This window comes from Lutjanus erythropterus, chromosome 12, assembly GCF_056507025.1.
Source record: "Lutjanus erythropterus isolate fLutEry1 chromosome 12, fLutEry1.hap2, whole genome shotgun sequence".
Lineage (NCBI taxonomy): Eukaryota > Metazoa > Chordata > Actinopteri > Lutjaniformes > Lutjanidae > Lutjanus > Lutjanus erythropterus.
In genome coordinates, this window is record NC_139328.1 from 23,002,954 (window position 1) to 23,014,749 (window position 11,796).

The following is an 11,796-nucleotide window of genomic DNA, read 5'->3' on the forward strand; positions in this document are numbered from 1 at the left end:
TTGCATGAAACTATCAAAACAAAGTTTACTCACCTATTAGTGTGAAGACATTTTTTTTCCAGGTGGAAAAGGGACAGGAAATAACTTTTTGAGAGTCTTTTTTTTGCAGCAAGATAGCAGAGCTGTCTCCTTAGAAAAAGCCCGCCAAGAAGTGTTTCAAAATCGCTTCCTGGAGGTCATGTGACAACTTAAAGCATTGTTAATGGTTCCCTATGGTTTTACCTCTTTTTTAAAGTATCGCATCATTTAAAGGGATGCATTGTGGAGATGTGACAGGGCAAAAATGGGTTTGTTGCCTGAGGGCAACATGGTACCATAGAGGGTTAAATCAGCTGCAGGAACGTGCACATCACCTTTACTGGCTCATACATGCACAATACAACCAAAACATGAAATCACTCATAAAACAACAGTGACATTACTACTAGTGGTCAAAAACTCCACAGAGTACCTTTAACTAAAGAGTTTGAGATATAACAATTTTAGTTCTGCTTCTTGAGCTTCTCCATGATGTGAACACCGATGATGGCAGCCACCATGATGATCAGACCGACAGAGAACACGACTGTCTTCACCAGACACACAGAGACACCAGCAGAGACAAACTCTGAGCCTGCAACACAACAAAAACAGCTTGTTTCACTACAACACTCACCCATATCGTCACACTACAGCACAAGAGGAAAAATCAGTTATTTCTCTCACTGTATTTGGACAGCATTTTGTGTACTTTGTAGTTCACTCAAATACTGCATTTCCTACATGTAAAAATGCATACAAAGTGCAGTTGTTTCACAGACTGTCCATATGCATCATGTACTGTGATGATAGTTTTATGTTGATAAATTTTTTTGCTTACTTACCAGCACCTCTGTGACAGAAATGTTGGGTTTCCGTCATGTCCTTGGTCCAGCTGACCTGGTTGCTATGGTTACAGATGATTGAGTCATTCACCAGGTAGACACGGAGAGAAGCACCAGAGGTTGTGACCTCTGATCTCTCTCCTCCCTCCTGACTGCAGGTGTTGGTGTCACATGTGAAAGTGCTGCTGATGTGAGAGTCCTGTGTGCTGCAGGTCACAGTGAGGTTACAGGAGTCTGAGCTGTTGGACACAGAGTCCACCTTCAGTTCAACTGGAGACACTGGATCTGGAGTGGGAGGGTGAGTGTGAAACAGTTTAGAAACATGGCAACAGAAACTCTCTCAGTGTCTAAAATGTTAACATCAGTCACGGAAGTTCCAAAAAATGTAAACAATCCTACCTTGAACAGTAACATTATATTCAGCTATTGTTTCTTCTTTTTCTGTCCCTATCACTAGTGCAGTATAAACTCCACTGTCTGCTTCCTGTAGATTCTTCAATGTCACAGAGAAGTTTTCCTCAGAAAACTCAACCCTACCAGTGTAGAGAGCAGATATTACTGGTTTGTTAGGTAAAAATGATATTAATTTAGATTTTTCATTGAAGTTCCATGAAACCAAAAAAAAATTCTCAGGAACATCAGCTGTCGTGAGATTCAGAGTCACATCCTCTCCTTTCTGCACAAACACAGGAGTCACAGCACTGGACCCTATAAAAACAAAAGACACAATTCAGTAACTATCAAACACAATATATGGTTTTATGGCCAATACTGAATGTTATTCCATTTCTGAGATATTACATCATCAGTTAAAGCAGGCTTAATTTTTAGGGTGTTTATATGATAGGAAACCTGAAGTGAGGACAGGAAAGGGGTAGAGAGAGTGGGGGAATGACATCAGTTTATGGGCTCTACGCTCCACCAACTGAACTACCAGGCCACTGAGCAGGTTTCATACTGAACCCAGTGACCATCATGTCGCAAAAAGTTTATCATAGTTTATCAAGGCTTGGAAATTGTATTTAAAACATTGCTTGAAGTGAACATGAAGTGAAGCGCTTTACCATTTGTCTCCAAACTACTACAACTAATACTGCTACTACAGTAATACTAATACTAACTTTATTTCTATAGCACCTTTATAAACAGACAAAGCAAAAGAGCAGGATACCCCGGAAATACTATTAATACTAATAATAGTAATACATTTTGACATAGATTGCCCAGGATACAGATGAATCTAAGAGTAAGAAGTTACCCAAAGTCTTTATTATACTTTTCAGTCTTGCAGTCTTTCCACTCTGTCTCCTCTGAAACACATTAGACTTTATACTGTCCACTTTTTGTCCCTCTTCTTACCCGCACTATTGTTCACCAGCTTTTATACTTTGCTCTATCTGTTCATGTGTCACAGCAGTCTTGAGCAAGAACCCCAAATTGTTCTCAGTGAGTGTTTATATGAGGCAAAACTGTTCAGAAGACTTCACATTATAATAACATTTACTTAAGTATACTGACATTGTTATTTCCTTTATTTACTTATTTTTATAAAGATGTATGTATAAATATTTTTCTAATATTTACTTTAGTAAAAGTACTAATACCACATTGTAAAAACACTGTTCTAAGTGAAAATCTGAACTGAAAATGTTATGTAAGTAAAAATATTTAAGTATAATCAGGACAATGTACTTAATATTTTAAAAGTAAAAGTGATTGATGCAGAAAAATGTTTCTTGTTGTCTCCTCTTACAGTTATATATGACACCATTACCTCCACCAGGGAGGTTCTGTTTTCGGTGCTGTTTCTTTGTCTGTTCGTCATCAGGATTACAAAAAACACTGGACAGATTTTCATCAAACTTGGTGGAAGGGTGGAGTATGAGCCAAGAAGAACCCGCAAAACAGCAAATTTCACCTTTGTGAAGCTGGAAACATTAAAGATTTTTACATGAAAACTTACTTAAACAATTATCAAAATATTTACTTCCTCATTCTCTGTCAGTTAATTAATGTCTTCACCTGACCTTGTATATTCTGTTGGGTTGTTTAAATTATATAAAAAAAAGGACATGTATTTTAAGGCCATCATGTGTTTCGGTACTGAAGTAAATATTTTTTTCCCTGAAAGGTAGTGGGGGAGAACCAGACAGTAGCATGAAAAAATATAATCAAGTAAGTACAAGCACCTTAATTTGTACTTAAGTAGGCCTACAGTACTCGAGTAAATGTAGTTAGTTACATTCCAACATATAATCAGTGATCACTTGGTTATTTTCTGGATGGTTATACACACAAAAGAAGGCTCATCAATCTGTTCATGAATCACAATAAAGAAGCCTGCTCACACATTATTACTGTTAATCACATTTAATTACACAATGTTCTCATCCTACCTGATGCTTGTATGCAGACCAGCACTCCCAGTATCACAAAGATGGACATTGTAGAGTCTCTGTCCATTTGTTCTGCCTGACTACAGTAATGTACTCGTTCTACAGACACACCACTGGGTTAGAGGCTTGTCACAGTTACGATTTCCTGTCAAAACCACAGAAACTTTATGCATGTTACCTCACTCATGATGTGACCATGATTAAAATCTGTCAACAGAGGATGTAATAATGTGTCTCAACTCATCCTGTAGGCCTCTTTGTCACATCTGCATATATTTATGTTTTATTCTAGTTTCATATGTTACACCAGAGTTAGCTTGAAGATTTCTTTCACATTTGGTCCCTGGAACAAAAATTATTTAAAAGAAAAAAAGGACAAAGAAGGAAAAACTGTTACAATTGTGTTAATACACTATATATAAAACTACACTCACTGCATTTCGATGAAAACATTTTTTGCAGCTCTACATTTAACACCTCTTCAGCTCACTCTGAAAAATGAAAGTTACTCATGTTAAACTGCAAATGTTCTCACTTGAAACAGAAATGGGGAACATGTGGGACAAAGAAAAAGGAACCTGCAAAAGTATTGTCACACTGTAATCATTCTGTATTTATTTCAAAGTTTTCACTGGCAAAAAACAAGCAAACAAAAAAAAAAAAAAACAGACAACAAAGAAATAAAAAAATAACAGATATAATTTCAAAATTCTGTAATGCAGATTTGATTCTATTCATTTTAGGTTGTTGCTCAAAATTGGTGAGTAAACAATGGTTCAGTGCTGCATTACTAATCTCACTTGCATTCAAAATATTACAGACCAGACAGCGATCAAATAAAGCAGAGACAAATTGTTTTCACGCTGCAAGAATAAATTTCAGGAACACATATCTGAGGCAGAAACTCATTCATTGTTAAGACTGGATTCACAAAGTATTTGGTTAGGTTTCGTGTCAGGCAGATTAGGCAGATTGTGTTTACATAGTGATATAGAGGAGTGATGATCAGTATCTTGAACCCTGGTCGGAGCCTGCAGGTGGATGCTGGGTTGATGCAGGCAGAGGGAGAGATGGGAGGTTTTAAGAGTTTAAACAGACCACCAGATTGGATGGGTGCATTTGCTATAGATGCTATGCAGAATGAGGCATGACACGTGATTGGCAGTATAATCACATGTGATTGATGCATGCGTCGCTACATAATGTTTTTGTGAAGTGTCCCTTTAAAATGTTGGTGGGTAAAATAAATACACTGATTTAGACAGTTTTTCTCATCTCTTGCTCCTATGCTTTTTAAAGCTATTTCGCATAAGTGATAATGTAAATGTATTACAGATTTTCAGATGTCCAATGTAGGGGCATCAAGTTTGTGTTGTACTTGACATAAATTGTACATTTATATTTTATTTGTTCAAGTCAATTAAGTGAATTCAATCAACTTAAAAATTTAAAGGAACCTGGACACTAACTTTTGTTAAAACAAATATTCTACTTTTAAAGTGCTGCTCAGTTGAGGACAGTTTTGCGTCTCTGTGGCTTGTCAGGCGTCGCTGCCTGGCAGTCCTCTATGCCTTTGCACTGCCACATTTCTTAGTGCACCGCCACCAGCCGTTGATCAGTGGAACAGCATTAAATCAGCTGCAGGAATGTGCACATCACCTTTACTGGCTCATACATGCATAAAACAAAACAGGAAATCACTCTTAAAAAAAGAGTGACATTGCTACTAGTGGTCAAAAAAAATCCATGGGGTACTTTTATTTCTTTCTTTCTTTCTGTTTCTTGAGCTTCTCCATGATGTGAACACCGATAATGGCAGTCACCATGATGATCAGACCGACAGAGAACACGACTGTCCTTACCAGACAAACAGAGACACCTGCACTTTCATCTGCAGAGACACAATCTGAACCTGCAACACAACAAAAACAGTTTGTTTCACTATAACACTGATCCAGACTGTCACACTACAGCACAAAAGGACAAATCAGTTATTTCTCTCACTGTATTTTTGCACAAATTTCAAATTATCACGTTCAAGTATTGGCCTATACAGCAGAGAGGCACATATGGATATTTTACCAAAATGTTGGGCTGTGCCCCCTTTTGGAAGATCGAAAAAACTGGGAATCCCATAGACAAAGATGCAGATTTGTCAAAACTGTAATCCAAAAACACAATTTTGACAGATTTGTTTTACTGACCTCCAGCAGCATCCCACTCAAGCTAACATTATCTTTCCATTAGTAGTAACAAAGTTCTCTGAAGGCTCATAAATTCTTACTGCTTTCTTTTTGGTATCCTTTGCTTTCCTTTCCAGAAAGGATTTTTATGTTGATTTGTTTCACAACCTGCTATGCGGCAGCACATTCTACCTCCATGAAAAGATTTCCATTGAAATTTTTTAAAAAGAAATTACCAGTCACTGGTAGAAAGACAAAAGTGAAGTTTTTTTCATCAGTTCTTTGAAGATTGAACGTTCACATCTAGACCATATCTTACTGGGGTGTTGCAACTATGACATCTTTGTTCCTCTACAATGTGCATATATATATAGTGTTTCATCACTTTGGCCCTTTACTAAAAAGACTACATCCACATTTCTCAGTTGAAAGCCAACCTAATCTTAAAAGGAGTTTCACCGGAAAACAGCATTGCAGAATCTCCTAAACAATGGAAGTGAATGGTGACCAGTTTTCAAATGTAAACAACCAAAGAAAACAACAACAACAAAAATACTGGTTGTCTGGTGTAACCCAAATCTCATAAAGCCTCAACATGCCAAGCTGACTTGAAAGATGTCATTTACATTGTGTTTTTTACCTAAATCTTCACTGTAGATCTTTAGCTTGGAACCATGTTCGCTGTCTGAACTCAGTGTGTGTGGTGTGATGGTGCGTGTGCGTGTGCGAGCAAACAACATGTTGGTTCTTTAGGAAACCTGGATTATGACACATGAGCAGTATGGAGGCATTTTTTGTTTTTGTTTTCACTTGTTTTTTCCACTTGACTGGTCACCATTCACATAAATCATTTGGGAGATGTTTTGTGGATTGCAAAATGAAACCTGACCTTCAGTCGGCATGAGGGTGAGTAGATAATGACTGAAGTTTCATTTTTGGGTGAAATGTCCCTTTAGCCTTCTCATCTCCTACATTTTTCTGTTCACATTAAGTTCTTTGTTGCTCTTTATTTCCCAGTGCATATATCTTCAGAGCAGTCAAAGCTGTAACCACTGCACCTGAGTACTTGGACATGCATGTTAGGCTACACTAATAAAGAACCTTTATAGTTCTGTATTTATGACATTTTATATGAAACATTCAACATATAATCAATGATCACTTGGTTATTTTCTGGATGGTTATACACACAAAGGAAGGCTCATCAATCTGTTCATGAATCACAATAAAGAAGCCTGCTCACACATTATTACTGTTAATCACATTTAATTACACAATGTTCTCATCCTACCTGGTGCTTGTATGCAGACCAGCACTCCCAGTATCACAAAGATGGACATTGTAGAGTCTCTGTCCATTTGTTCTGCCTGACTACAGTAATGTACTCGTTCTACAGACACACCACTGGGTTAGAGGCTTGTCACAGTTACGATTTCCTGTCAAAACCACAGAAACTTTAAAAATGTTACCTCGCTCATGATGTGACCATGATTAAAATCTGTCAACAGAGGATGTGATAATGTGTCTCAACTCATCCTGTAGGCCTCTTTGTCACATCTGAATATATTTATGTTTTATTCTAGTTTCATATGTTACACCAGAGTTAGCTTGAAGATTTCTTTCACATTTGGTCCCTTGAACAAAAATTATTTAAAAGAAAAAATGACAAAGAAGGAAAAACTGTTACAATTGTGTTAATACATTATATAGAAAACTACAAAATGCTGTAGTTTGTGCTGTATATTTTATTTAGGAATTGCTTCACTTGAACATTTGAACTCATCTGTGTGAAGTCAAATTATCAAATGATAAAACAAAGTTGTGTTTTGTGACTCTATATTGTAACTGTATTTTAGCTTGTTGAAAAGAGGATGAAAAGAAGACTTCAGACAAAATATCAACCAGTTTTCAACTAGAAATTAACCATGAAATCCTGATTGGTGCTCAGTGGCATGCAAAACACAATACAACTGAATTAGCAGATAGAAATGTGTCAGGTCATCATTTAAATTATTTATTAATTACAACTCTCATTAAAGAAGAATTGAATCAAAGTTTTCTTTTAAAAAATCTTTATGCTCTAATTGTAACATCTGTGCATTATTATTATCAGGTGTTTGTCTTTCAGTCTTACCAGCATGACAGGAACAGAAAAAATCAATCTGCTTCTTGTCCTGTTCCCAGCTGACTTGGTTGCTATGGTTACAGATGATATGGTCATCCTCTACGTAGACGCTGATAGATGAAGGATGGGTTTTGATCTCTGATCTCTCTCGTCCCTCCTGAAAGCAGGTTTGGTTGTCACATCTGAAAGTGCTGCTGATGTTAGAGTCCACTGTACTACAGGTCACTGTGAGGTTACAGGAGCTGCTGGAGTTCACTGTCAGCTGAACTGGGGACACTGGATCTGGAAGAAAAGACAAAACAGGTGTGAAGGGTTTTGAAACAGGGTTCTGCTGTGTATCAACATTTGAAATGTTAAGAAACTTACCCTGAACTGTGACCTTGTATTCAGCTACAGGGATGATTTTCTCACCAGTAACTTGTGCTCTGTAATCTCCACTGTCACTGTGTTGTACATTCTTCACACACAGAGAGTAATTTTGTCTATCTATTTCAGCTCTTCCTTTATAAAGACCGTAAATTGTTGTTTTATCAACATCAGACTTTCCAATATTTTTACTGCCATTGATACTCCATGTTAAATCATAATCTTCTCCAAGAGTAACTTGTTCATTCACATACAGAAATAAATCCTTTCCTGTCTCCACAAAGACATGAGTCCCAGTGCTGAAACCTGCAAAAGAACAGATATCAAAATCATCTGTATGATCAAAGCAGCTGTAATCAATATGTTTAGGTGAACAATACATCACTTGAAGGGTGTCGCTGGTACTGACAAACACACAGAAAATTATAAGCATTTCCCTTCAGGTCGTCTTTCAGCTCATTGTTTTGGTTTTCCAGACCACTACTTTAATGTGTTCACAACTTGAAGTTCTTTACCACTCTTCTTCTAATTACTACAAATATGACAATACTACAACAGTACTATTGTTATTCCCATGCTATGCTACCTTATAATAACCATCATTAAAAAAAGGTAAATTGATAGTTCATTAAAATTTAGTTAATAGTTATTTTACTGTTAATAAACACTAATATTTTTTCTATATGCTTTGCAAACCATTTATTAAACCATTTTTCAGGAATCAACATCAGTTGCAACTTAATAGTGCCATCCAAATAATGCTTGTAGATGCTATACACGGTATTTATTAACCATTTATGTTATTAAGTATTATTAAGTATTATAAATGAATTATATGGGTAGGTTTAGAAAAAGAAAATGCTTTGGCTTAAAATAAGTATTTTACTTCAAATTTGTTATGTAAAATATTTAAGTTACATATATAAGTGACCTACCTAAACTATTCTAGACATCGCTTGCAACTTTACAATAGCTAACCAAATACTGTTTAAAGACAATTTACAAACTAATTATTAACCATTAACAAAGTATTACAAATATCTGGTCCACCTCTCTATGTAATGATTTCTTAAAGGTTTACAAATCATTTGGTAATGATTAACAAATGTTTATTATAGCGCATAAAATGTCATAATGTGTACAACAATAAAAGCTTAGTATAATCAGTGTAATTGTGATTGTCTCTTAATAGCTATGATGCAATACTTTATTTATAAAATAATTATTTTATATTACAACTAGCAATGAAGTAACATAAATTTTAGCATTACTAATAATGATTAATGAGGGTTATTATTGTGTTACAAGTACGATACAAGTCTGTTTTTCTTTTCGACTTTTTTTATTTCCACTCTGTTCCCTCTGAAAAACACTGGACTTTCTCCCACATTTCCCCCCTCTTCTGCTCCTTCTGTCCATGTGTCAAAGTGGTCTTAAACTTGTTGTCAATGGAGGTGTATATGAGGGAAAAATATAAGTCCCTTTGGACAAAAGCACCTGCCAAATGAACATAATGGGTCAAAAAAGCTCAGAGGACTTTACATCATGATAATATTCACTTCAATACGCAGTATGTTTTTTTTAAAGAGATGTCAAAAATGTGTCCAATGTGTACTTCTGTTGACTGCAACACTGAAAATTAAACCAGGCTATTTTTTACATTATATGAAGCTGAATTCCTGCTGGTGGTATGAAGAGAAAAATTTTACTTCACCACGAACCTAACAAAACTTCTTCACGTCCATCACGATATCACCTTTATGACATTACAATGTAATTTTCTGCTCTTCTCGACTGTAAATCTGGAGTAACTTTATGGTGGTCAGTTCATCAATCACAATTAAGAAACCTGCTCATGCATCATTAGTATATCTGTTAATAACATTTAAATATAAAGTGTTCTTATCCTACCTGATGCCTCTCTGCAGACCAGCAGCCCTAGTATCACAAAGATAGACATTATAGACTCTCTGTTCATTTGTTCTGTCTGACACAATGGGTGTGTTCTGTTCTGCTCCTGCAGATACACTACAGGGTTAAAGTCTTGTGACAGATGTGTTTTTCTTGTCAAAACCACATACCACGCATTTCCACATAGACCTTCCACATAAATTTTCCACATAAGCGTTCATGATCTGGTCATGATTCAGATCTGTTAATAAAGAGAGTACAATTATCTGTTACAACACATCCTGTATGCCTCTTTGTGTAATTTGAATAAATGTTAGCACTATATTTATGTTTAATTTATCCACTTGAGATGAACCAGTTTTGTATGTCATATTTGGTCCCTGTAACAAAAGCAAACCCCCCTTACAATTGTGTCAATACACTACATATAAAACTGCAAAACGCCATAGTTTGTACTGTGTATTTGTTGTTGCTCACTGCAGGTTGATGAAAACCCACTTCCCTTTTTGTAGCTCTATATTTAACACCCCTTCAGCTCACTCTGAAAAATGAAAGAAACTCATGTTAAATTGTAAATGTTCTTACCAACACTGCAGGACAAAGAAAAAGGAACCTGCAGAGACATATTCAGTAATCATTCTGTACTTGAAAACAGGAAGAAAATGAAAAGAAAGCCAAACAAAAGTTAAAAAAAAGTCTTTATGCCATATATTTAATTTGACATTTAGACATGTGTTTTTACTCACAGTCATACAAGTCACACAAGAAACTGATCCTCAGTCCATTTTATAAATGAGGATCTTGATCTTAGGTTAACTCTAGGATAGCAATAGACACATGTCATACTCTGTAAACCACACCTGCAGGAGGGGAGATTGGTGCCAAACATTACATTTCAGCACCTTAACAGATTATTTTTGCAGCCTATGTCTACCAAAGAGGAAGAGTTAAGCTGATAAACTCAATATTTCTAGTAAATCTCAGTGATTGGCCTCCTTAGTTTTCATACTTTGGCATGACAAGGTAAAATCATCATTTAACCACACAACGATCCAAACCAGGCCTTTTATAGCTGGGTTATCATAAATTTGTACTGTTTGTCTGGTCATATCAGCAACTGTGATCTCGACATAACATTACTGAGTGTCAGGATCAGTTTCCCTGTTCATGCTGCTGACACCTTACATCTGTCTCCAGTTTTGTCTTCTTAAAGACACATTTTTTCAGTTCGGCAGCTTATAGAAACTTGGTACTAGGTTCTATAACTTATTGTTGGTGCATCCCAGCACATAGCAGCTTTTAAACATTTTTCTGTTGTTTGCTAGCAAACAGAAAGTGACAAGAAACACTGTCACACGATACAAGTCAATGGAGAACCATAGATTGTTTCCCCTCTGGTGTGGGCGGGTCTTAAGTGTGCTCTGTCTCTATGGGCCGAGTTATCCCAGGGTCAACTCTTAGCATTGGGCTAATGATAACCACAACTCTAGAGTGACTAAAATGCAGGTGATCAGCTGGAGTTGTACAGCATGTAGCTATGAGCATGTGAAGCAGAGTGAGACACACTCCCAGAAAACCCTACTCATGGATAAACGAGTAGAGGAAGAAGAAGAATGCAGTTGCAAGGTGTGGTTAACTGATGATGCTTGTTTGTCTGCCTTGGATGTCACCACACACCTCTGTTGCATTTCTCTACTTCCCTATAGCCTATATGCAACTTTATCACATTTTCTCTCCAGTTAGGGCACCATATATCAGTGGTTCCGGGAACACTGACAACTCCTGACTAAGTCACATGTTTTATGGATATCTCATTTTATATTCAACGCATAACAATAACATCACAGAACAACAGATGAACTGTACAGTTAACTCAAATAGTGAACACAATAACTGCAGAAGGTTTGTGTGAAATAAATGATTTGAATGAAATTGCAGATTATTTCCTGTTC

The 11,796-nt window shown here is 36.4% G+C and overlaps 1 protein-coding gene across 1 annotated transcript; it reads right to left on the reverse strand.

The window, feature by feature from the left end:
* Positions 1-329: 329 nt before the first annotated feature.
* Positions 330-9,979, reverse strand: LOC146318016 (uncharacterized). The gene is made up of 6 exons (XM_084732996.1): positions 9,845-9,979; positions 7,934-8,239; positions 6,734-7,849; positions 1,263-1,571; positions 864-1,148; positions 330-613 (listed from the first exon to the last, which is right to left on the reverse strand). Exons 3-6 carry the CDS (start codon positions 6,798-6,800, stop codon positions 483-485), a joined length of 792 nt encoding a protein of 263 aa, XP_084589122.1. The 5' UTR covers positions 6,801-7,849; positions 7,934-8,239; positions 9,845-9,979; the 3' UTR covers positions 330-482.
* Between the last annotated feature and the right edge of the window lie 1,817 nt (positions 9,980-11,796).

Coding starts and splice junctions, on each gene's coding strand:
- LOC146318016 (XM_084732996.1), bottom strand. CDS start 6,800: ATGGACAGAGACTCTACAATGTCCATCTTTGTGATACTGGGAGTGCTG. Junction 1,149..1,262: donor ATATAATGTTACTGTTCAAG/GTAGGATTGTTT, acceptor CTCCCACTCCAG/ATCCAGTGTCTCCAGTTGAA. Junction 614..863: donor TTTCTGTCACAGAGGTGCTG/GTAAGTAAGCAA, acceptor GTTGTGTTGCAG/GCTCAGAGTTTGTCTCTGCT.